Source organism: Cynocephalus volans, chromosome 1, assembly GCF_027409185.1.
Source record: "Cynocephalus volans isolate mCynVol1 chromosome 1, mCynVol1.pri, whole genome shotgun sequence".
NCBI lineage: Eukaryota > Metazoa > Chordata > Mammalia > Dermoptera > Cynocephalidae > Cynocephalus > Cynocephalus volans.
In genome coordinates this window covers 302,737,509-302,763,310 of record NC_084460.1, presented here as the reverse complement: position 1 = coordinate 302,763,310, position 25,802 = coordinate 302,737,509, and the positions used below count along the sequence as shown (strand labels likewise).

The 25,802-nt window shown below is 47.9% G+C and overlaps 2 protein-coding genes across 2 annotated transcripts in view; one reads left to right on the top strand and one right to left on the bottom strand.

The window, feature by feature from the left end:
- The window catches only part of PASK (PAS domain containing serine/threonine kinase), a 50,473-nt gene extending 25,779 nt beyond the window's left edge, over positions 1 to 24,694 (top strand). Inside the window, 9 exon segments of the mRNA XM_063109512.1 lie at positions 3,480 to 4,722; positions 6,434 to 6,615; positions 7,030 to 7,197; positions 15,261 to 15,386; positions 15,501 to 15,635; positions 17,768 to 17,967; positions 21,987 to 22,120; positions 23,833 to 23,979; positions 24,529 to 24,694. Coding sequence (XP_062965582.1) covers positions 3,480 to 4,722; positions 6,434 to 6,615; positions 7,030 to 7,197; positions 15,261 to 15,386; positions 15,501 to 15,635; positions 17,768 to 17,967; positions 21,987 to 22,120; positions 23,833 to 23,979; positions 24,529 to 24,662 — 2,469 coding nt within the window. The 3' untranslated portion in view covers positions 24,663 to 24,694.
- Positions 10,726 to 13,479, bottom strand: LOC134384770 (probable ATP-dependent RNA helicase DDX52). Its single transcript, XM_063106506.1, is given in 2 exon segments — positions 10,726 to 13,376; positions 13,379 to 13,479. Coding segments are annotated over 2 exon segments (1,713 nt in total). The 5' UTR covers positions 13,467 to 13,479; the 3' UTR covers positions 10,726 to 11,751.
- Positions 24,695 to 25,802: the final 1,108 nt, after the last annotated feature.

Genomic DNA, 25,802 nt, shown 5'->3' with positions numbered 1-25,802 from the left:
AAAGTGAAAATCCCTTTGTCATCTCCCATCCTCTCCAGTCCCACTCTTTCTCCCAAGGGGACCACTGTCAGCAGTTAGAACCTTCCAGAACTTTTTCCTGTGCATGTGAATATAAATGTATGTTATACATATGTGTGCATGTGTGCATATGTATGCTTGTGTATAACTACTTTTGTTTCTTTAACACAGCTGGGATTACACTGTGCACATTGTCCTAAGCGAGCGCGCACGCGTGCCTGCGCGTGTGTGTGTGTATTTATACATGTCTTGAAGATCTTTCTGTGCAGTGTTTCCTCAAAACCAAAACCTCCTAGAAGCACCATAGATTATGTAGCTGCTGCTTTCCTTCTGATAGATATTGTGGTGTTTTCTGTCATTTGCTTAGACTCCCTTTTTCCTATGGAACTGTGGGATCCACTTTTGATGGTGAGAGGTGTAACTGCAGGCTCTGCTTGCCGTGTGCTCATCTGTCGATGAGGCAGAGTCCTCCCCTGCTTAGGCGTGCCAGGAACCTGAGTGGGGTGACCCTTGTCAATTCCTGGGCCTGGCCAGTGGCGCTCACTAGTGTCAGCTGCGGCTCCCTTGCCACGTGCCCCGAGGACAGGACGTCTCTGTGGAGGCACATAAGGTTCTGCTCTGCCAACTGTTCTTCTCAGCACCTTGGACAAAGTTCACCTTCTGGGACTTGTATAGTGAAGCACTTGCACCAGATTGGCTGATTCCTCTGTTTTCTCTTGGACATTTTTGGACCTCATAGTCCTAGGAACTTAGTTAGCATCTATCACACGTACAGCATAGTTAGTTGCTATAGAGAGTCATTCATTCATTCAGTTATTTACTCACTCATTCACTTTTTCAACAAATAAACATTGCAAAAGACTTGAAGGCTCACCCCCAAGAATTATGGTCTAGTCAGGAAAATAGGCTAGAACAGCGGGAACTTACAAGGTCGGCACGTGTGAAGGAGGAGGGAAGCAGGACGTGAGGTGACTGTGAGGTGCTTCCTCCTGAGCGCTCTCCTTTAACCCTCCCAGTAACCTGGGAGCTCAGCCTTAGGGTGTTTAGTGAGTTGATGATGAAGCTGAGTGTACCCTTAGACTGTGGACAGGCGCTGAAGAGACCCCAGTGAAGCGCTCAGACAGTGGGCGAGGATCTCGCATGTCCCCAGTGCTGGGCTGCTGCCTCCTGGCTGCAGGACCTGTGTTCCTGGGGCTGCCCTCAGTTTAGGTCCCAAAACTCGGCAGAGAGGAAGGGAGGGGGACCCTGCCCCTGAAGAGTCCCCTGGAAGCTACACCCCTCACTCCACATGGGACAGAATTTAGTGACTTGCCAGTGCCTGGCCACCAGGGCAGCTGGGGACTGTCCTCTTGTTTTCTGGGTTGCTGTCATGCTAAAAATCGGGGATTCTTTTTTTTTTTTTTAAAAGATGACTGGTAAGGGGGTCTTAACCCTTGACTTGGTGTTGTCAGCACCACACTCTCCCAAGTGAGCCACGGGCCGGCCCTAAAAATCAGGGATTCTACAGGTTCATAATCTTTTAACCAAACTCTTGAAATTCAAAGAGCCCCCAACATTAAAAGTTTTTTCCTAAATGTGATGCTTAAACACATTTGATGGTCAAACTGGCGCTGAGCTAAGTGAAGCCATTGATGATTTTCTCCAACTTCTGCAATTGGTGCACTCATAGGCCTTGCTGCAGAACAGGACAGTGTGTGCTAATGGGGCCATCTCCCCAACCTTCCAGGGTCTCCCTAGCAAGTGACTGCAGGACCTTTCTGGAATCCCAAAACACGTCTGGCCCAAGGGTTTTGGGTAGAAGGGCTGTGGACACATAGGGAGGAGAGCTGACACTGGGGGCACCGGCAGTGCGTGCTGCTCGGTGTCCCGAGAGGGCGAGTGAAAGCACAGAGCTGCCTGGCCACGGCTCACCCCGACCACAGTGCGAGCTCCCTGGAGCACCACAGCTCAGAGGTCGCCTGGACTCTTTGGCAAGGGGCGTGGTAAGACCCTCCCAGTGTGAGTTCCCCTCCCGCTCATCCTCTGGCCCTGTGGGAGGAGGTGCGGTCCCCTGAGACTGCATGGGTGGATGGATGGATAGAGACAGAGCTGGAGAGAGGTGGGACAGGTAGAGGTGGACACTTCTTGCCTGGCCTCTGCAGACCCTCGCCCGCCTCTCAGTTCCTGGGAAAGCTGCTTTCCTCAGTGCTCTGTTCACAGTCCCTTCCTCTGTGGAGCCCGACCTTGTGTTGGGTCCTTCCTCTTCTGTCTTTTATGAACCTCTGGCGTACATTTACTAGGTTGCTGGCTTTGTTTGTGTATCTGTCCACTCAGGAAGACTGGACCCTGGGCTGATAGGGGCAGGTGTTCAGTACAGTTTGTCATGTGGATGCCATGGTGGCTGGGCTGGTTGGAAGGGAGTCTTGACCTAGGTCCCCCAGCCCTGTGGGTCATCTGATCTGGGTTGTGGTAGCAACCCCCTCACACGTTGCTGCATGCCAGTGCACTTGTGGGTATTCTGTCCCAGCTCTTAAGATCAGGTTCACCCATCACCCCACATGGCCTGGCTCTTGCCAACCTCCTTGCTCCCCTCCTGTGTGTCATCTGCACTGTCCTCTCTGAGGACTGTGTTTCCCCAGGTGGCTGTGAAATCAATGGTATTCATAGCCAATCACAGTTTACTGTTGCAGAGTTTACAAAAAACTCTTGAGTCCTTTTCTCCTTTCTTCCCACACCTCCTCAAGGCAGCTGATGGGAACTTTCCCCTCTTGGGCAGGACTGAGTCTGAGTTGCATGCTGGTGGGGGTGGGGGGTGAGTCTGGGGTCGCTAGGGGTCCTCTGCGACATGAAATGAGAAGCTGACTGAAGCACTGAGTGTGTGTTCCTGTGCTTTAGTACTGGGCTTTCAGTAGCATCTCTGCTAAATATGGGTTTATCTGGAGATGATTTGAGAGTAGGTGTTTTATTTTTCAACTTGGTTACAAAATTTAATGTTTCTTTTCTGTCATAAATTTTTGGTGTTAAATGCTTTGTACTTTAACGGAGAGTTAATGTGATCTCTCCATTTGACTCCTCTGTGGTCCCTAAGTGACTGTATCATCTATATTATTACCCCCAGGGTGGACAACATCCCAGGACGAGGCCTACCAGCCCACGGTGAGCAGTCATTACTCAAGAACCAGCAAAACATCCCAGAAGGAGGTCCACCAGTCCACAGTGAGCAGTCATTGCCTGAGGACCAGGAAAACATCCCAGAAGGAAGCCCATCAGTCCACGGTGAGCAGTCATTGCTCAAAGACCAGCAAAACATCCCAGGACTAGGCCCACCAGCCCACGGTGAGCGGTCATTGCTGAAGGACCAGCAAAACATCCCAGAAGGAGGCCCACCAGTCCACAGTGAGCAGTCGTTGCTCAAAGACCAGCAAAACATCCCAGAAGGAAGCCCACCAGCCCATGGTGAGCGGTCATTGCTGAAGGACCAGCAAAACATCCCAGAAGGAGGCCCACTAGCCCACAATGAGCGGTCATTGCCTGACAACCAGCAAACTACTGCTTTGGAGAAAGAGGAACCTACAGCCACAGAGAGGCCCACACAGGATCTTTTGAGAGAAAGCAGGTCTGAACCAGGGGATACAGAACCATCTGCTTCATGGGAAGACTCTGAAGCTCCAGTCCCAACTGAGGACAGGAGCAATTGTGTTCAAATGTGTGGCCTGTATCAGGAAGCAAAGCTGGAACTGATGGGTTTCAGTGGTCCCAGCAAGTCGAAACCTTGGGCTGATGCCACCATGGCCGAGCCCCATGCTGTGGGCCAGCCGGCAGGGGAGGCATTCCCGATGCACTGCTCGTGTGGTGAGAGTGAGGGGGCTCTGCAACAGCAAAGCCAGCATTTGGCCCCCAGCCCCTCTGGGATGGCGTGTGTTTCATTTGGGATGCCTACTCTGGACGAGCCATGGCCAGGAGTGAAAAATGACCGAGAAGAGTTACAGACTTGCTTAATTAAAGAACAGCTGTCCAAGTCGAGCTTTGCAGGAGCTATGGGCATCTCCTGCCTCGAGCTCGTCCCAGCAGAGCATCCCCCCTTCACTGCCCCTGTGTCATTTTGTAATCTGGGAGGCAGAGACCTGCACAGTGGCCACTTGGGCAGCTCCTCAGCCTGCTACGCCTTGGCCACGGACCTCCCTGGAGCCCTGGAAGCTATGGAGGCCCAGGAGGCTGACCTGAATTCGTTTTCCTGGAACCTCAAGGAACTCTTCTTCAGCCACCAGACAGACCGAACTTCATCGAATTGTTCCTGTGCTACGTCTGAACTCATAGGGACACCCTCTCCTTCGGCAGAGGACTTAGATTTAGATGGGAGTGGTCTCCATGGACAGAGATCAGATGTTTGGGGTGACAGAGAGCTGTTACTACTGACTGGCACCGATTCCAATATTGGCAAAGGCCAGCGGTTCTGGGAGAGCTCCCTGGGCCGTGATGGAAAACAGCCATCTGAGGTTTCCTTGGTGTCCTCTGAACACTGTGAAGTGAGGGACAGAGAAAGCCCAGGCCATGTCCCTGCCATGGATGCCAGCCCAAAGGATGCGCCCTCATCAGCAGAGGAGCCGAGGCTGAGCATGCAGGTCACCTCCACACCCATGATGCCTGGGGCTGCCGGCCTGACTCGGGAGCTGCAGGAGGGCACCTACTCTGGGAGCTGCTACCACCGAGATGGCCTGCGGCTGAGTAAGTGCAGGGGGTGGGGAGTGGGGGTGGGGTGAAGGCCTAGGGGCTCGCCTGTCCTGGGTTGTGATGGGGTTTCACGCTTGAATAGTTTTGGCAGAAATGATATATTCAGGGATAATGTACAAGGGTTCTTCAAAAAGTTTGTGGAATAATAGACTAAAACAATAATAATGAATTTTTCCACGGACTCTTTGAAGACTTGTCATGTTATCACTTACTCTTGAAAACTGGGATTACAAATGTGTGTATCTGGGGAGGGTGGAGCCCATGGTGTGTGTCGCCCAAGGTCCCAGCTGCCTTGGTGGCCATGTGCCAGTGTGCCTTCCTCAGGGAGCTGCTCCTTGCAGCAGTGGGGAGATCCCACTGGTATCAGAAGGGTGGCAGGGCGTGTGGTTGGAATCTGTCCCTTCAGCTCCCACTCACTGAGAGGCCGAGGGTGGCCTGAACATGGCAAGGTGTCACGCCTGTTCCTCGTCACGTGCTTTTGGGGTCTGGGCTGCTCTGGTCTCTGTGGAAAGCCGCCTTCTGTGAGGGGCATTATCACAGACCCCTTCACTTGCCCCTTTGAGGTCGATTCTGTTTGTTTTACTTTTTATTTTCCTACTTCCTTTATAGGTCCGTTTTTTTATCCAGTTGTTTTCCATATTACTGATTTTTAGTGTTGATTGCTAAGGTTTTTTCCCTAAATTAAAAAAAAAAATTATGTAATACTTGTTATTTGTAGAAATATTAGAAAATATAAACAAGAAGAAAATAAAGTCAACTCCTACCCCCTCCCAAAAAAGATAACCACATTTGTTCTGGGGTAAACCTAGGAGGCTATGTAAAATGCATATAAATGTGTATAAAGACACAGGTGCTTTGTATGTCCATAGGTGTATGTATTAGTCCGTTTTGTGTTGCTATAACAGAAATACCTGAGACTGGGTAATTTATAAAGAAAAGAGGTTTATTTGGCTTACGGTTCTGGGACAGCTGCATCTGGCACGGGCCTCAGGCTGCTTCTACTCATGGTGGAAAGTGGCAGGCAGCCGGTGGGTACAAGCAGATCACATGGTGAGAGGAAGCAAGAGAGAGAGAGAGAGAAGGAGGTGCCAGGGCCCTTTAAACAACCAGCTCTCGCAGGAAGTAATAGAGCTAGAACTCACTCACTACCCCTCCTCCCCCAGGGAGAGCATTAATCCATTCATGAGGGATCCCCGCCCACTACTCAATCAGTTTCCAGCACTGCCACATTTGGGATCAAATTTCCACATGAGTTTTGGTGGGGACAACACATCCAAACCCCATTAGTGTGTATGTAGTTTAAGTTGAACATGCTTGTGCATAACTATAGCACGTATAGGTGTGTCTGGTTTAAACTGAGCCATTCACATTCCTGTCACCTGAAGGCAGAGGACCCACTTTGTGCAAGGGTGTGTAGAGAGTGGGTTTTCTGGGCTTTTCTGAGGTGGAGGTGGTCTGCAGGTCTCTCCTGAGTGCTTCCTTTGGCCCAGCTGCCCTGCGCAGGTTAAGGTGTCACTGTCATTGGTGCTGCAATGGTGGTTTCCCTCCAGCCCTGACAGCCTTTCTCCCCCTTTCTGAAGCTTAGGTGCCTGCCCTCTGGCTGGGCTGCTCTGTACTGTGCTGATGCTGTTCTAGGAAGTGGGCTTTTGATCACGAAGCTAACGCACGTGAGGTCAGCGGAGGGCTGTGTGTTCTCCCTCTACAGGTATCCAGTTTGAAGTGAAGCGGGTGGAGCTCCAGGGTCCTGCAACCCTCTTCTGCTGCTGGCTGGTGAAAGACCTCCTCCACAGCCACCAGGACTCAGCCACCAGGACCCGCCTGCTCCTCGCCAGCCTGCCCAGTTCCACGCACTCCATGTCTGAGTGGCCCGGATCCAGTCTGGGGGAGGTTGGTGTCTGCATTCAGCTCATGCCTTGCATTCACTGTTCACTGTGTGGCGAATCTTCCAATTTGCAGTTTTCTCTTTCTCTTTCCTCTGGGGTGGGTATAGGACCTATTTGTGGCTTTTTAAGCATAAGTCCACATGCGGGGCTTAAAATCTGTGTATGACCCATGTGTACAGTGAGGTTTTAAAATATGTGCCTGTTTGGATTATGTGCCAAGACTGCTTGGAGTGCCCCATGGAGAGAGGTTCTCAGGCTGGGTCCCCATGGGCACGGGAGGGGTGGGAAGTGGCAGCAAGGGGCTCACTGCTGCTGCCCCCAGTGTGGCGGCAGACGGTGGGTAGAGCCCATGTACACTGCTGCCTCCTGTCCTTGGTGTAGTCACTGTGATCCCTAAGACCTTCCTTTGCATTCGCAGATGCTCAGAGCCAAACCCTGGTTTGAGGAGCCCCCCAAGGCTACAGAGCTGGAGGGGGTGGCGGCCTGTGAGGGCGAGTACTCCCACAAGTACAGCACCCTGAGCCCGATTGGCAGCGGGGCCTTCGGCTTTGTGTGGACTGCAGTGGATAAAGAAAAAAACAAGGAGGTGCTGTGGCTCTTGGAGGGAAGGTGGGCTGGGCACTACTTCACAGGGCTCCTGACTTTTGGTCACTTTTTCTCCAAATCTGGGATTTTTAGTGGGATAGGAGGAGATCTATGTACAGCACCGAGAAGGTGGTGGGGCACGTGGATGGTTTCTGAGTGCACATCGACACCCGGGGGTACACACATTGACACCCGGGGTGCACAGTCCTGCTGAGCTTCAGATTCAGACCTCACCCTGGCCAGGCTTGGGGTTTGATTGCCACTCACTTGCTGAGACCCACATCTGGGTCTCCCATCCTCTCCTCAATGAGTGTGGGGCTGGTAGCACTCTCGGCTGACATCTCACAGGCACTGCAGACTGACACTTAAAACCAAACTTAGGACTTCCTCCACTCAACTGGGGGAGAAAAGTCCCCACCAAACAAATGAAGAAGCAAGCTGACCAACAAACGCTTTTGGTGGTCTTCCTGGGTCCCTGGAGTTGGCTCTCTGTCTGTGGCTCCCAGCTGGTCCTCCCCAGTTGTTAGGGCAATTGTCACATGATCCTCTTCCAAACAGGCTCTAGAACTTTCTGTCCCTCCCAAATCCTGCTGGGATTTGCAGGTGCTTTGGCAGTTAAGGAAAATACTTTGTATAATTTCAATTCCTTTAAATTTGTTGATGCTTGTTAGTGTTCTAGTCTTTGTGAATGTCCCATGCATCTTGAAAGAAAAGTGTACTCTGGTATTGTTAGGTGGAGTGTTCTAGAAATGTTAAATAGGTCCATTTGGCTTACAGTATTATCAGATCTTCTATATCCTTTCTGCTTTTTGTGTATTAGTTATATCAGTCTATGAGACAGTAGTTTTGAAGTCTCCAGCTATACTTGTGGATTTGCTTATTTCCATTTTTATTCCTGCAGATTTTATTTCATGTATTCTGAAGCTCTGGTGTTACAGGAATACCCATTGGTATCATATTCTTCTGATGAAATAGCTCCTTCATTATGTGGCCTTTCTCTTTATGTCTACTGATATTCCTTGTTCTGAGTCCACTTTGTCTGATAATAGTATAGCTACTCAAACTTTCATTTGATTTGTGTTCACATAGTGATCTTTTCTCATTCATTTACTTTTAGTCTGTTTGTGTCTTTATATTTGAAATGGTTCCTCATAGGCAGCATATACTTGGATCTTGCTTTTTTATCCAGTCTGAGAGTCACTACCTTTATTTTATTATTATTATTTTTTTTGGCGGCTAGCCTGTATGAGGATCTGAACCCACAACCTTGGTGTTATAAGGTTGCACGCTAACCAACTAGCTAATGAAAGTCTCTGCCTTTAATTGGGGTGTTTAGACCATTGATGTTTAGTGAAATTATTGATGTGCTTGGATTTAAATCTACCATTTTGCTAGATGCTTTTTGTTTTTTTGGTCCTTTGTTCCATTTTCCCCCTAATTTTCCTCCCTTCTTTTTATTGAGTGTATTTTATTATGCCATTATTTGGTGTTTGTTTGTTTTTTATATGTTTTCTCTCTTTGTGATTTTTAACAGCTTTATTGTGATGTAATTCCCATACTATATTATTCACCCATTTAGAGTGAACAGCTCAGTGGACTTTAGTATATTCACAGAGTTGTGCAACCATCACCAGTAACTAAGAACATTTCAAGACCTCAGAAGGACACTTCATACTCGTTAGCAGTCAGTCTCCAGACCCTCCATACCCCAGTTCCTCTTTCCCAGCCCCTGGCAACCACTGATCTACTTTCTGTCTCTATAGGTGGGCCTATTCTGGACACTTCGTATAAATGGAATCATGCAATATGTGTTCTTTTGTGACTGGAGTATTTAATCTAACATAGTGTTTTCAAGTTTCATCCATATTGTAGCATGTATCAGTATTTCATTCCTTTTTATGACCCAATAATATTCCATTGTATGGATACATACCGTACTTTGTTTCTCTGTTCATCAGTTGATGGACATTTGAGTTGTTTCCATTTTCTGGTCACTGTGAATAATGCTGCTGTGAACCATTGTATACAAGTGTCTGTGTGGACATGTTTTTAGTTCTATTGGGTGTGTACCTAGGAATGCACTTCCTGGATCACCTGGTAGCTCTATGTTTAGCATTTTGAGGAACTGCCAGTTTTCCAAATGGGCCACCTGCTGTGCATTCCCATGGCAGTGCCCAGGGCTCCTGTGTCTGCACATCCTCGTCAGCGCTTGTTACTGTCTGTCTTTTTGTTTCTAGCCGTCCTGTGGGTGTGAGGTGGCATCTCACTGTGGTATGACGCCCGGCTCCCTGACGACTAACGATGTTGAGCTTCTTTTCATGTGCTTGTTGGCCGTCTGTGTATCCTTCCTGGAGAAATGTCTATGCAGATCCTTCGCACGTTTTTTAATTGGGTTATTTGTCTTTTCATTATTGAATTATAAGAGTTCTGTATTCTAGATACAAGTCCTTGATCATGTATGTGATTTGCAAATATTTTCTCCCGGTCTGTGGGCTGTCTTTTCACTTGTTTGATGATATCATTTAAAGCACAAACATTTTAAATTCGATGAAATCCAGTTTATTTATTTTTTCATTTGTCGCTTGTGCTTTAGTGTCATATGTAAAAAAGCCCTTCCTAGCTCAAGGTCATAAAGATTTAGTCCTGTGTTTTCTAAGAATTTTATGGTTTTAGCTTTTACATTTAAGTTTTCGATCTATGTGGAGGTTAATTTTTGCGTATCATGTTAGATGAGGGTCCGACTTCACTCTTTTCCGTGTGGGTATCTAGATGTCCCAGCATTATTTGTTGAAAAGACTGTTCTTTCCCCAATGAGTGGTTTCTGGCACACTTGTCAAAAATTAATTGACCATAGACGTGTGGGTTTATTTCTAGACTCTCACTTCTATTCCGTTGACCTAAATGCCTGTCCTTAAGCCAGCCCTACACTGTCCTGATCACTGCAGCTTTGTAGTAAGTTGTGACACCAGAATGTGTGAGTCCTCAACTTTGTTCTTCATTTTCAAGATTGTTTTGGCTGTTTTTTGTATTTCCATAACAATTTTAGGATCAGCTTGTCAATTTAGCAAAAAAAGCCAGCGGGGATTCTCAGAGGAATCATGTTGAATCTGTAGCTCAGTTTGGGGAATATTGTCATCTTAACAGCATCAGTTCTTCTGATCTATGAACATGGGATGTCTTTCCATTTATTTAGATCTTTACTTTCTTTCAACAATATTTTGTAGTTTCAGTGCACAAGTCTTATTCTTCTTTTGTTAAATCTCCATTATTTTCATATCTACTTTCTTTTCTTTCCTGTGTTTATTTTTCATTTGCTGGAATATATTTGCTACTAATTTTTACGAGAAGGGTGTTTGGGTGTTATACTTTCAGACCTCCAATGTATTAAAGTGTGTTTTTCCCTTATATTTTAGGGGTGATATGCTTTTTCCTCTCAACTTTTTTTTTTTTTTTTTTTTTTTTTTTTTTTTAAAGGAAATAAGTTTAATTCAAATACTGCTGAGAACAGGTTATCTATATTATAGTACTGATAACATATGTCTAAGGTCTCTTACCTTACATGTATAAACTCAATCTTTTATACCACTGTACAAAACTAGCAATTGAGAAAAATCTGCTAATAGCAAATAGTCTTCATCACCATATGATCATAATCCTTTACCTTTAGCAGAGACCTAATTTCATCCTGCTTAAATGGATGAAATTCATCATGCCTCAGGAAAGATAAGCTGTAAGAGAATGAAGCCAGAGGTATATAAAGTAACAGGAACATTCTTCCTTATCAGGATAGAATGTTTATCAATTTTCAAGTAAAATCACCTTAAGTGGAAAGAGATAGTAAAGAGCATGGTTATATGATGGAAAATGAAGAAAGGGAGAGGATGATCATAACCTTGTAGTTGCAACATTATGATAGCTAAGGTATAAGCTACCTTACCAATGAGGTATAGGACACTTAAGACCAACAAATTAAAATCCTAGGGAACTTGAATAACCAGCCTCAGAAGAGGCATCTCTTTGTTGTGGCTCACACCACAAAAGGCCATGAACAAATTAAGAAATAGTAAAATAAAGAGCAGTAGGTTTCTTCTTGGTGGATAGCCTGTGCTTCATCTCATCCATCAAAGTGTCTGGAGGTGGAAGCAGCATTCAGTCTCAAGGCTTTATTTTGAAATTCTGTTCCAGATGCCTTTCCACAGCATACATCACACCTTCCTTCACACTTGAAGGAAAAATCCATAAGAGTTCACCACATTTGGGTTTTGTTATTTTTAGCATAAGCTTTTGTTCTTCTATAAGAAGTATCTCTCTGTATCCAAACCACAGAAATGTCAATGAAATTTCCATTGTATAATCACTTAAAAGTCACATACAAACTGAAATTTGACATGATGCATTGATACTTTAGAATCATTTTTCAGCAATCCCAGTGCTTGTAGTTGGTTTCAAATGTTTGGTACAGGTGATGGTAACACTTGAAGTATTCTATGAAAACAACATTCACACTGGGAAAGTAAAATTACATTTCTGGGATAGTCTTTCAAAAGGTCTGTTTTTAACTTTTGTCTTCAAGAGCTACTTTTTTCTTGCTGTTCTGACCAGTGGCCTTTTTCCGTTTATTCTTAGCTTTTTCTAAGAAATATTTTGGAGTTGTACTAATGCTTTCCCTTTCCAATGGTTTCTTAATCATCTTTTTCTTTTGTTTGCTTAGTAATTTTTGGAAACCTTTTATGTACTCTGGTACAGGACAACCAGCCTGCTGTATAACATTGGCAACACTTCTTAATAATGGTTTGTCATCTTCGGTGAAAAACGTAACAGCTTTTCCCTTATGCCCTGCTCTTCCAGTCCGACCTATCCTGTGGATATATTCCACTGAGCTGGTTGGAAAGTCATAGTTGATTACCAAGTTCACACCTTTAAAATCAATCCCTCTTGCCAGCAAGGCTGTACAAATAAGAACCCAGATTTTTCCTGCTCTGAAGCTGTGAACTGTGTTATCTCTCTGTTGCTGTGTTCTCTCTGCATGAATAACATCTACATTAATACCTTCATATATGAGCTCATGAAAAAGTTCTTTAGCCCTTTCAATGGACTGAACGAAAACAAGAACAGGTGGATTGAAACCCTTTTTAACAAGTTCTCTCATGGCCAGAAGTTTTCCAGTCTCAGACCCAACAAAGACAAGTTCTTGTTCTACAGTCTCTACTGCAGAATTCCTTGCTCCAATGGATACAGTAATGACACTGTCCAGGTTGAGCTTGCACCACTGTTCAACATCATATGCAAAAGTTGCACTGAACATAGCTCTTCTGATCTTGTGTGATGTGCAGGCCAGGAAAATGGAAGCCAGCTGGTCTCTGAACCCAGTTTTGCCATCTTCAAACAGTTTGTCTGACTCATCTACTACCAGCCACTCCACGCTTGTTAGGTCTATTCCTGGTGGATCTTGCTTTAACAAATAGATTAGTCGATTTGGAGTAGTCACAAGAATATCAAACTTCTTAGATGATTTAGGTCCAAATTTCTTGGCTGCCACTGATGCTTTGTGGATCATGTGTATCCTGAATCCTGTTCCCTCAGAAATTTTTATTAACTCTCGGTGAATCTGGCTGGCAAGTTCTCGTGTTGGTGATATAATCAAGGCTCTGAAGCCTTTATTTGTGGGTTGTTTCAGTTGCATTAAAATAGGAATGCTAAAAGCCAGAGTTTTTCCGGATCCAGTAGGAGCAGAAGCTAGAAGTTCCCGACCATGCAGCATAACTGGAATGGCTTGCATTTGGATTGGAGTAGGCATTTGGAAGCCTGCATCTAGAATGTTCTGAAGCAGTCGAGAATTGATTTTATATTCCTGGTCAAGTTGCTGAAATGTAGCAATTGGGTCAGGAAGATCTGTTCCTTGAATGTGAATTTTGTGTTTATTCCGGAAGAAATTTATCTTTTCCTTTCTGAGATATTCCAACTTTCTGGAAGTTAGTTTATTTTCTCCTTTAACTTTTTTATCTTCAATCTTTGCTTCCACAGATGACATCCACTGTATAGTAGTACCTTCTCCTTGAGAAGTAATTTCTGAAGTCATCTTCTTCCTCTTTTTCTTGTTCTGCTCCCTCTTCCTTTCTGTTAGGTTCTCCTTTTTCTCTTCATTTTGGAGCTCCTGATATGTTTGTGATGCTCCACATGCACCTGGAATCGGGCTGCGTCTGCAGAGAAGCGTCTCACGTCGAATTTGGCCCCCGCACCAAGCCGGTGAAAGAGATCGTGAACATCCATCTTTACCCAGAAAGCTCCGCCCCTCTCAACTTTTTGGACGTGTCTGTTGTCATCTAGCATTATGCTAAAGTGGATTTTGCTGCCAGCAACCTGATTTTTTTTTTTCTTTCTGGATTTTTAAAATCTGTAGTTCAAAAACTTTACCAGGATTTAGTTAGAGGTGTGTGTGTGTGTGTGTGTGTGTGTGTGTGTGTGTTTTCTTTATTCTTGCTCAATACTTGGTAAACTTTGATCGGAATGTTTAAAGTTTTCTTTGCTTTAAGAAAATTCTATTCTTTTGTTCTGTTAATTCTTCCCTTCTTTCTCTCCTCCTGAAACTCATTCTATGTGTGGGTTGGAGTTCCTGGAGGCAGCCTGCCTTCTTGTCTACTTGACCACTGCTGTTGGATGGGCAGGGGACATCTCCATGTGGAATGTCTGAAGCTGAGCTCCTATAGCTGCACGCGGCCCTCCTGGCCGGCTCCTCTGCACTCTGCCCCATCGTGGTGGATCCTTCCCAGTCAGTGGCAGCCTCCTCTGGTTCCCCAGGACCACGACCTTGCTTCTACACTCATCTTCTTGTGTTCCCGCTCATTTCTCATCTGGCCTGTCCAGTTTCAGTGACTCTCCTTTCAAAAGGCCTTTAGATTTTGTCCACCCCCCCTGCTTACATGCTGGCACCCAAGCCAGCACCTTTTCTCTCCTGATTATGTGACAGATGACTGGATGCCACAGAAGCTCCTGACTATTCTTTCTGCTTCTGCTGTGGCCGCTCTGTCCTGTCATTACCCCCTGGTGCTGCCCAGCCCCAGCCCTCCTGCCTCCTTGCTGTGCCTCCCAGGTCGGGCATACTCCTGCCTCAGGACCTTTGCTCTGTCTTCCCTCTGCCAGGGATGTTCTTCCCCATGGGCTCCTCTCAGAAGTCACCTTCCCAGGAAACTCTCCCTGACCCACCCGCCTAACATGTCCCCACCACTCAGCTCTTCCCTGGTTCATCTTTTCCTTCTTGGCACTCCTCGTGGCCTGGTGCACGATGCATTTTACTTACTGTCCATCTCCCCAGTGGAGAATAGCCCTGTGGGGGCAGGACTTTCAGGTTTCTCTTGCTGCATAGAACAGGCCAGGCCCACAGTTGTCACCCGCCCTGTCGCTCCTTCAACCACATGCCTGGCACTCACTTAACAGCAGTTATTTTGTTGAGTGACAAGCTTATCTGTTAGTGACTTGTGTTTCTTTCTTTTAGGAATGGTATCTTTTTCCTATCATACTTTGTAATTGACTCTCATTTCTTGTTGTAACAATGTTTTTCATATGTTTATGTCATGTCCATCAATTCTGCTGAACCCTCTGATTGATCTCAGAGTAAATGTTGAAAACATGTCTAAGAAAGATGGTCTTTCTTTATTTTTTCTAGTTCTTAGGCTTCTTATTTCATTTTCCTGGTCTTATTTGCTTGGTTGAGAAATCAGGGTGATAAGGGGTGCTCCTGGGAACGCCTGCTCTGAGGTCTCCGGGCCCTCTCTCTCTGTTGCGTGGACCGCGGCTCCTCTGCCCCACCTGCTCCTCTGTCATTCCAGTCTGTCCACTTTACAGAATGGGAACAATTACTCAGCATTTCTGATCAGCTGCTGACATCCTACTCTGTTTCTTCCTGCTGAGAGGTTTGTTATTATGTTTCTTCTTTCGTGTCCCTTGGGATTTGGGGTAGGTAAATATAGAGGCTCCGTCTGCCACATGAACCAGTGATGGGCACCAGGTGTAATGGGATGCTAGAGGACTAGTTCCAGTCATTTCTACCCTCTGTTTTCCCTGTAGGTGGTGGTGAAGTTTATTAAGAAGGAGAAGGTTTTGGAGGATTGTTGGATTGAGGATCCCAATCTTGGAAAAGTCACATTAGAGATTGCAATTCTGTCCAGGGTGAAGCATGCCAATATCATCAGGGTAGGTGATGATTTCTTGTTTAATGACACCCTGACACTGCTTGTATAAAATTTCTTAAATTTGTTGGCTTGGAGGTGTTTCAGCTGAGCTGGACTTGGCTGTGTCTCTTTCCAGGTAGTGGATGTATTTGAAAACCAAGGGTTCTTCCAGCTGGTGATGGAGAAACACGGCTCTGGCCTGGACCTCTTCACTTTCATTGACCGCCACCCCTGCCTGGATGAACCCCTGGCGAGCTACATCTTCCGACAAGTGAGAGCGGGCCTGAGCGTGCTGGGGTGGATGTGGCCTCGGGTGTGTGGGCCCAGGGCTGCAAAGATCAGGGATACACACTTGGTTCTCTCTGTGAGCTGGATCTAACCTTCAATTTTGGGATTTTTAGAGTAAGATATATATACTTTGAGTGGAGAATTGTATGGTTGAAGTTGAGAAAATGAGGCTGGGAAGGAAGAATGAGGCCAGATACCATCCTGGGGTGAATGGGAAGTATGTTTAATGATTAAGGTTCACTTATGTACATATGTATCCACACCAATCACAAAATTAACCAGCGAAGTGACCAGACTGGGCCTTGAGCCCTGTGTGTTTTATATGAATCCTTGTCCATTCCAGCTGTGGGACCTCAGGGACGTCATTGCTGTCCCTAAGCCTCAATCTTCTAACCTGTGCAGTGGGAATCATTATAGCACCACATGCTAAGGCTGTCAGGATGGGATCAGAGGGTGCCCCTAAGGCACGCCTGCTGTGCAAGGGTCTGCTCATTATAAGTACTTGGTAAACAGCAGCTATTCAGTTCATTAATCAGCAAAGGCTGAGATTCTGGCAACTTCACTTTGTACTAACTATTTGTCTTGATCTATTTTGTATCTACCTATGTATTGATCTTTGTCTATTTGTTATTTTATTGGAATAGCAGAGTGATCAGCAAAATAGGAAGGCATCCCAGGAGAGGGAGGGAGGCAGTTACCAGGGTATACCCAAATCCATCAGGGCCTGCTTGTTGCTGGGGGAGCTGTGGCCTGTGAACAGCTCTGCTGTTCAGGGAGCACCGGGGCAGCTCTATTGGGAGGGACCTGTGGGAAGAATGGCTTCTCTTCCTTATTCAGGTTCTCTTTACCCCTTTGTAGTTAATTCCTAGGTACTGGTTAATAAATCTCAATGAAACTTTCCATGTTCAAATTAATGTGTGGTTTCTGTCCCCTAACTAGATTCTGGCTGATCTTTGTATGCCTGATGCACGTAGATGTGTGTTTATATATGTGTGCATGAATGTACAAGTATATGTTGCATGTGTCTTATGCACACATGTATATGCAGGTATGCACACATGTACACATGTATGTATATAAATGTGTGTGTATATATAAATATGCAGATGTATATGTTTGCATATATGTGTATATGAATATACACATACTTATTTCTTAAATGTAAGTTAATTAATTGGGCTGAGGTGACCTGCCCTTAAGGTTTGCTTCTGATTCAAAGATATTAACTTGTAAATATAAAATTGTCTACGAAGATCAAAATGATTGACTATATTGTGAAATCACTGTATTGACTGGTACAATTAGTGTTCATATTATGGTGCAGTCAGACATTGTATGAATCTTGTTTGAGCTTGACTGAAAGGCTAATTTTTTTGACCTCTGTCACTGGAGCTTCAGAGTCGGCAGACGGTGGTGCGTTGTAGTAATGCAACCCTCTGAGTGGAGACACATGCACTCAGCTTGTTGAAATGAAGCCCATTTCCAGTGGGACTGCTTTAAGTCCACGTTTTGAGAATCTGCACATGCTGGCAAAGGATGACCGGTGCACATCACTGCCCTTTGAGAAGCTGCTTGAGCACTGAAGTAGGAGTTTCTGCTCCCAGCTCTGCCCCCAAATTGCTGCCTGAACTGTGGGCAAGTTGCTTCCCCTCCTGTGGGCTTAGAGTGTTGACTCAGTGCTTTCTCCGGGGCCCTTTCTACTTAACACCAAACCCACACTCATTCACTTGCCCATCACATGTCTCTTTTAGTTTCTCCTTTGTGCCTGTCTATCTGTCCATCCCCGGAGATGGCCATGGTGTGTGTGTCTGCTGCGAAGGTTTCATCAGCAGCAAACAAAGAGAACTTATGAACCATGCATTTATGTTTCTGCCTTGTTGGCTAATGTGTGCTGGCCACAGTGAGTTCAGCACCTAGAACTGCATGGCCTCCCTTTCACTTCAAGTCCTCTCTTCGGCATCTAGTGTTCTTTCTTGTCAGCAGTTTACTATGAGTTGGAGAATGTTTATTTTTTCTTTGTTGTTGTTTTTCTTATTTTTTTGTTAATATTTATTTTAAATACATGTTTTAGTTTAGTTGCTTTTTAAAAAAGTCCCCTCTGGCTCCTGATTCCAGCTGGTGTCAGCAGTGGGATACCTGCACTCAGAGGGCATCGTCCATCGGGACATTAAGGATGAGAACATTGTGATCGCTGAGGACTTCACAATCAAGCTGATAGACTTTGGCTCAGCAGCCTACTTGGAAAGGGGAAAACTATTTTACACTTTTTGTGGAACAATCGAGTACTGTGCACCTGAAGTCCTCATGGGGAATCCGTACGTATGACTCATTACCCTGTGTGCAGCCTGTTCTTGTATCTTCCATCGGGACCTCATGACTGGTTTGATTTTAGGTGGGAAAATGGCTTCAGTTTGTCACTTTGTGACAAGGGTATTGAGTGATAAAGGATGATGTTTGGAAGATAAGTGGGCAGACATACAGACTAGGGTCAAAGGAAGTTGGGCGATGGATTCAGGGTTCATTATGTTATGTTCCCAACTTGTGTTATGTTTGGAGTTTTATATAATAAAAAGTTAAGAAAAAATGTAAATGATATAGATAAAAGAGTCCCAAAAGATGGGACTCTTCAAATAAGTGAATAGGATTCTTCTTTAGTTAGGTTTATTTGGATGACTGGAATAATAACCTATTTCAATAAAATATTGTTAGGCTGGCCATACAAGAAATCAAGCTATAGAAAAAGTTATTAGTGCAGAAGATTCATGTTAAAGATGGACCCCTTGGCCAGGGGTGCCATTGCTGACCGGCCAGAGTCCCCATGTTGGCTTGGCTGTGCTCTGAGGCCAGGAGCCTGGCCAAGCCTCTCTGCTTTTGCTGGGGGAGAAGCAGGGTCCTTGGAGGTGTGGGCCAAGTTTGCATCTCTGCAGTCAGAGGAGCCTGTGAGTGGCAGAGGGCTGGCCTGGGCAGGGTCACATGTCAGGGAACTTAAGAGAAGAAAGAAATTGAAAGGAAGATTGTTGCTCAGGTGTTTGTAGAGCTTGATCAGAAGCTGTCTGCTGACAGTGCTTTCTACTGGGCACTCTGGGCACTCCTGGGTCTGTCTCATCTGCATATAAACCAAGTGTGTCTTTACCTGTACGAAATGGGATTTATCAAGTCAGAAACAGACAACGGGTATTTTCCTCTACCACCCACACATATTGTAGAGAAGTGGAGTTACACTGTCTCTGTAGGAGAGTTTGTGGTTATAGTTCGCTGTCACTGTCATAGCATCATGTGGACCTTCACTGCCATTGCTGCAGTGCTTTCCTGCACTGTTTGCCCGCTCCACATGGTCCTGGGGGAGGGAAGCTGTTACTGCTCTCATAGACAGGTGTGTGGGGTCACTTAGATGACCTGGTCAGAGCTGGATTTTTTTTTTTTTTTTAAAGATGACCGGTAAGGGGATCTTAACCCTTGGCTTGGCGTTGTCAGCACCATGCTCAGCCAGTGAGCGAACTGGCCATCCCTATATGGGATCCGAACCCGGGGCCTTGGTGTTATCAGCACCGCACTCTCCCGAGTGAGCCACGGGCTGGCCCCAGAGCTGGATTTTACCCAGCGGCCTGAGTCCAGAACGTTTGCTCATAGCCAGTGCTGTCTCTATGCCGCCCCTCAGCACTGGGGAGAGGAGTGACCAGGAGCCTGATCTTAGTGTCTGGTCAGGTCACATTTGGTTTCAGAGTTGGGAAGTGAAGGTTCCAGCTCATGCTGAGTCCTTGAGGCCCAGCGGCCCTTGACCTGCTCTAGCCATTTCCATGTGGGCAGCATTTGTCCTTCCTGGGCCTGGCTGGTCCCTGTGTGCAGAAGGACAGGACTTTTTGCCAACAGCAGAGCATGGAGAAAGCGCAAATAAACCTGCCCCTCTAGAACCTCCATGTGTATTTAGAGCCACCAAAGAGCATGAAATACTGAAGGGGAGGATTGTCTAAGAAGTGCCTTGGGATTTCTTTTAAGATCTAATTTGATTACCCTGGTACCCAGTGAGTGCCGGTCAGCTGTGCCCTGTCCTGCAGTGGTGTGGTGCTGTCGGTGTTGGAGAGGTCTGCATTTCCACTGGCCCCTGACATGAGCTGCGTGGCCTGTCATGCCACCCTGCACCCAGGCCGTGGAGCTTAGGGAGCGTGTGGGGCGGGGGCTCTGGTCAGGTGAGCCGCTTGTGCTGTTCAGCGACCTCCTGCCCCCCAGCCTTGTTCCCGCCTCCCCCAGCAGCCCCTGCCCTGTGCTGTTTCTGCCCCTCAAGTGGCTGTCATGCTCCTGGGCCTACTGCGTGGCGGGCCTTGTTATGAACTCCTTGTCTGTGCTGCATCCTGACCCATCTCACTGGGCCAAAGGTTTTCAGCATTTGGATTCCAGATTCCATCCTTAAGAACTCTGCTTCCTTCTTTGTGTTTTCATAGCCTTTTACTCCAGGGGTTGGCAAACTGTGGCCCTTGGCTGAATCTGGCCTGCCGCTTGTTTTTTTAGATTTGTTATTTTTATATTGTGGTAGATTACACATGACATAACATTTACCATCGTAACCGTTTCTAAGTGCACAGCTCAGCGGCATCGAGTGCGTTCACAGTGTCGTGCAGCCGTCGCCCCACCCAGCCACAGAGCTCTTCTACTTCCCAAATGGAACCTCCGTCCCCACTCCACACTAGCTCACTATTTTCTGCTCCCCCAGGCCCTGCACCCCATTCTACTTTCTATCTCTATGAACGTGACTGCTCTCAGGACCTTGCATGAGTGGAGTCACAGTGTTTGTCTTTCTGTGACGGTACATTTCACTCAGCACGATGTCCCCCACATCCATCCAGGTTGTAGCAGGTGTCCAATCGTCATCTGCCATGGACACCTGGGTTGCTGCCACCTGTTGGCTGTTTTGCACAATGCTGCCATCAACATGGGTGTGCACATATCACCCGCCCTTGTTTTTATAGTCAGGTTTCACTGGAACGCGGCTGTGTTCATTTGCTTACGTGTTGTCTGCGGCTGCTTTTGTGCTGCCATGGCAGAGTTGGTTAGTTGAAACAGACCATGTGGCCCACAAACCTAAAATATTTACTCTTTGGCCCTTAACAGAAAAAGTTTGCTGACTCCTCTTCTACTCTATTGAATTTTTGTCTTCACCTTCTAAAATTTTTGAAATCTCTCTACAAAACAAAAACAACACAAAGACAGAACTGTCTGACCTGACTGTCCTGCTCTAGCTACACAGCCTCTCGTGCCCTTCACTTCCAAGGTCTGTGCTGTCAACCCCACTCTGTTCAGCTCCTCTGTCCTGACTCCTGCCCACGCTGCTGCTGTCGGGGCCCTGGGGTCTGCTCGCCCTGAGCCTCCCTTCTCTTCGCCTCCCTCCCTGGCTCTTCTCCATGTCTAGCTCCCCCCACCCCCAGTTTTCAGCCCCCTGGATGGCAGGGGCGCTGTCCTGGGCCCTCTTCTCATCTCTGAGTGTCTCAGCTCCTGTGTCTAATCATTGCTCTGTTGAGATGCTGCTGCTCCCCAGACCTGTTCTCCGAGCCACAGGCCCCCTGAGCTCCAGACCACGACACCATCCTGGACAGTGCAGGGGCAGTGCCCGCTCGCAGCAAATTCACCAAGCCTTGCTCTCCTTCTATGTAAGAAGAAGACAATGTGTGTCTTGCTAGGTGGTTGTGGGGATTGGGGTTAAACCATGTAGAAAGTCTGGTACAGTGTGGCATCTTCCCAGTGGTAGTTTGGATGAGGATGTTTTCCATGACAAGAAATAACAACAGTGCACACCCCCGGGGCATCTTCTCCCCAGGAACACCCCCTCCCACCACATCCTCCTCATTCCGTTCTTCTCCGTCCCTACCACTGTTGCTCACTGTATCTGGGAACATTTTTTGCCTGCTCCAGTCTTGAGCGTCCTCCACGTTGCTGCCATGGTGATCTTTCTAAAGGGCATGCCATCCTGTTCTGAAGCTGCCTGTGGCTCTTGTGGCCCTTGGCGAGGCTGAGGGACTCACGCTTGTCTTCCTTACCTCTGAGGTGAGGTGAGGGCTCTTCTGTCCTCTTCACCTCCTCCAGGAAGCCCTCTGCTCCTATGAGCTGTGCGCAGCATCTCGTCACCGTGGTTGGCGTTGCATCTCCTGATTAGAGTCTGAGCTGCCTGTGGGCCTCCCTGCCCCCGGCATGTGGCTCAGTGGCTGACACTGAGGAGCTGGCCAAGGAGCATATCGAGTCTCCCTGGCCTTGTTGTGGAGGAGCCTAGTGCTCTAGGGGTTGGCCCGGGGAGCTCCGTGCTGAGCTCAGTGGTGCCCTGGAACACTGTCTCCTCCTCTCACAGCTACAGAGGGCCAGAGCTGGAGATGTGGTCTCTGGGAGTCACGCTGTACACGCTGATCTTTGAGGAGAACCCCTTCTGCGAGTTGGAGGAGACCATGGAGGCTGCAATACACCCCCCGTACCCGGTGTCAAAAGGTAAGCCAGTGCAGTGATGCATAGCCCGCTGTCCTCAGAGGCCAGTGGCTCCTTCAGCCTATGTCCTTTCCTTCCTCAGTGTGTCATTGTCCATACCGATATGCTCATTGTTCTTTCCCTAATGTTCACCTAATACTTTGATCTAAACTTAAGAGTAACTTGAATATTACTTTAAAACATCTTGATAATTTAATTTTTATGAGTATTCCCATTTGAATATTAGAGGCCGTCTGTGAGGAACAGATGTTAGCAGCCGGTCACTTGGCTGTGGCAGTAGCTGTATGATCATGAGCTTGGTTAGAAACCCCGTCATGGGGGAGGGGGCTGGGGAGGTGGGTGGAGGGACTGCCATGCCAGCAGCTCACGTGTAAGCCTGGGGGCTTCAGTCATGCCACGAACTCCCCATGAGCCATAGCGTGGCAGTGGGAAGATCAGCTCCCCTCGGGGGCACAAGTAGTGTTTGTGTCTGGGGTCAGGACCAGTGGCTGGAGGCGGATATGGGTTCTGTGGCCAGAAAGGCTTCTTAAGTCTGGAGTGGGCTGTCTTAGGAGCCCACAACTTGGAGGAGCCCCACGGGGCTGGCAAGGTTTTGGGGGGCAGTCAGGTGTCAGCTGCATAACAAGACCACAGGGCTCGGTGGTCCCTTCCAATCTGGACATTCTGTTGTTCCATAACAATCATTTATTGTTATAAATTGTGAGGTAACGAGTGTCTTCATGCATGACATCAGTGCCTTGGATTCTTTGCTTAGGTTAGAAGCCTCTGTCTTAGTCAGCTTGGGCTGTCGTGACAAAGTACCACAGTCTGGGTGGCTTAAACAGCAGACATTTATTTCTCACAGTTCTGGAGGCTGGAAGTCCAACCTCAGGGTGCTGGAAGATTCAGTGCTTGGTGAGGGCCCGCTTCCTGGTTCACAGACGGCCACCTTCTCACTGTGTCCTCACGTGGTGGAGAGCAAGCTCTGGTCTCTTCGTCTTCTTACAAGGGCTCTAATCCCATCATGGTGCCCATCCTCATGACCTCATCTAACCCTAACCACCTCCCAAAGACCCCACCTCCTAATACAATCACACTGGGGTCAGGGCTTCAACATATGGACTGTGGGGGACACATTCAATCCATAGCAGCCTAGAAGAGGATTTTTAGAGCTTTGCTAAAGTTCTGGATTCCTATGATGTGGCTCAAGGCACACTGTTCCACCCACAGAGGCTGTTCAACGTGTTCTCTCGCTAGGCTCACAGGACGGGTCTCCCTGGGACAGTGAGGCTTGGGGTGGCCTTGGCTGAATTGGCACCACATGGTCAGAGAAAATGGGACCCAGATCTAGACTCCAGTCTGGAGGCTCCAGACCGATGTGGGGACACCGCTGCTGGCCGCCTCCTTCCCCTCACCTGTCACATCAACTTCTGTTACACACGGCTCCGCACAACCAGAGTCCCTGAGAACAGACCATAGTTAGGAACCTCTGCACCATCTGGGTTTTGGTTCAGTGAGAGGGGATCTCGAGCTCCTTGCTTTCATTTTAGAGGCAACAAACGTCTGCAGCTTTTCTCCAGCACAGCTGGGCCTGCGCACGGGAAATCCTGGGGCTCCTGGGTTGCCTCGTGCCCAGTCAGAGGCTCTGCAGGGGCCGGGGGCACACAGGGATCTACAGTTTTGAGATGTGCTCCGCTTGACCCCAACCTGGATGCACTGTTTGTTCATGTCCCTAGAACTCATGAGACTGGTCTCTGGGCTGCTGCAGCCTGCCCCTGAGCAGCGCACCACCTTGGAGAAGCTGGTGACAGATCCGTGGGTGACCCAGCCAGTGGACCTTGCTGACTATACCTGGGAGGAGGTGTGTCGGGTAGACAAGTCAGGTGAGAGGCTTCTCAGCATCCCTTCCTCCCTGTGTGGCTGTGCTTGGAATGAGGAGGTCCCTGGGCTGCTTCCTGTGTCAGGAGAAGATGACTTCCTCCTCCGTGCCATCCTGGCCACAAATGTCAGGGCCTGCAGCTGGCCTGTCACTTTGTAGATGGGGCTTGCTTCTGTGCCAAAGGCCCCTGGATGCCCCCGGAGTTCAGAGTGTGGCTGTGGGTTGTAGAGAGTGGTCAAGTGCCCATGGCAGCCCCTGACAGAGGGGTCGGGGGCCAGTGGCTTGAGGATGCAGCTGGTGATGGTCTGATTGGGCTGAAGCGGAGTAAGTGGGATGCTCTGGGGGCCCCAGCTCTTCAGACAAGGCCCCTGGCCACGGAGCAGGGCGACCAGGCTGGCATGGGTGGCTCTGGGCTTAGAAGCCCCACAGTGCTGCAGCAGGATCTGTAATTCCAGAACATGGCCAGCTGAGTTTCTGAAGGGCCCCTCTGAAGTCTTTTGTTCCTAGGGCTTAGAATCGTTAGCACATGATACAGTATCTTTTTTTCCTTCAGAAAGCGGAGTTCTGTCCACTGCGAGCCTGGAGATGGGGAGCAGGACCCAGAGTGAAATGGCCTGGGCGCAGGAGCCGTGTGGGGAATCTTGCCTCAGGGGAGGCTCCAAAGGGCCTGTGCTGTTTGCGTCATAGGCCCCTCGCCGCTGCCTGGCTACACACTAGCTTCTGCCACACTTCTCCACCTGGGAAAAGCATACGGTTTGCAGGCCCCTTCTATTTGAGGAAAGTAAAGTCTCAAGAATTTGGCCCAATTCACTTTCTAAAAACTCGTGCAAGTCTGATAAATGCTAGAGCAAAAGCCAGTGATAATACTATGTTATTTTTAAACTTATAGAGTTGGAATTCATTTTTTTCATGATCTTGAAAACATTCTAGTGTTCAGTTGTTTCATACTATTAAAGGGCTTTTCATTGGAAAGGCACAAGCGAGTATTCAGCCCTCTCTTCACTTCTGTATGCATGACTGTGTTGTCCCTCTGACTGGTATATGCTCTTCTGAGTGGTAGATGTGTGGGTTGTGTAGAATTGGTTAGCAGATGACCATAAACAAACAAACAAACACTTTCAAAGTTAAAGCAACTTTGTTAATAAACAGTTACCCTGACTTGGGCCACAGGGACTGCCCTGAGGGCTAGGTGAGGGTGCTGGTTTTGCTGTTTCTCCATTTATGTACCCACTTGCCACTGCTAGAGAGAGGCTGGGCCTGGTAGGTCTGTGGGTCCCTCCCTCCTGGGGCTCTGAGCTTGTTTCATCTGAGAAGATGGGGGAGGGTGTGCTGTGTTCAGGCATTTCCTTTCCCATGCAGTTGGGCAGGGTCTGGGTCACCAACAGTTGGGGCTCTGCAGCAAGACACTGTTGTCAACCCATGGTGCCCTGCCAGCCCGCCCCACCTCTGCGTCTACCTGAGGGGCTCCGAGCCCAGGTCCACCTCCGTGTCTACGTGAGGGGCTCCCGGGCCCACCTCCGTGTCTACGTGAGGGGCTCCCGGGCCCACCTCCGTGTCTACGTGAGGGGCTCCCGGGCCCACCTCCGTGTCTACGTGAGGGGCTCCCGGGCCCACCTCCGTGTCTGTGAGGGGCTCCCGGGCCCACCTCTGTGGCTTCTTGATGGGCTCCAGTGTACACCTCTGTGTCTACATGAGGGGTTCCAGGCCTTTTTTTTGCCAATGTGAGGAGCTCCAAGCCTAGGCCCCACCTCTCTGTGTGAGGGGCTCCAGTCCCTGATTTTATATTCCTCAGTTTTTCTCAGGGCCCCAGTGCATTTCTCACATACT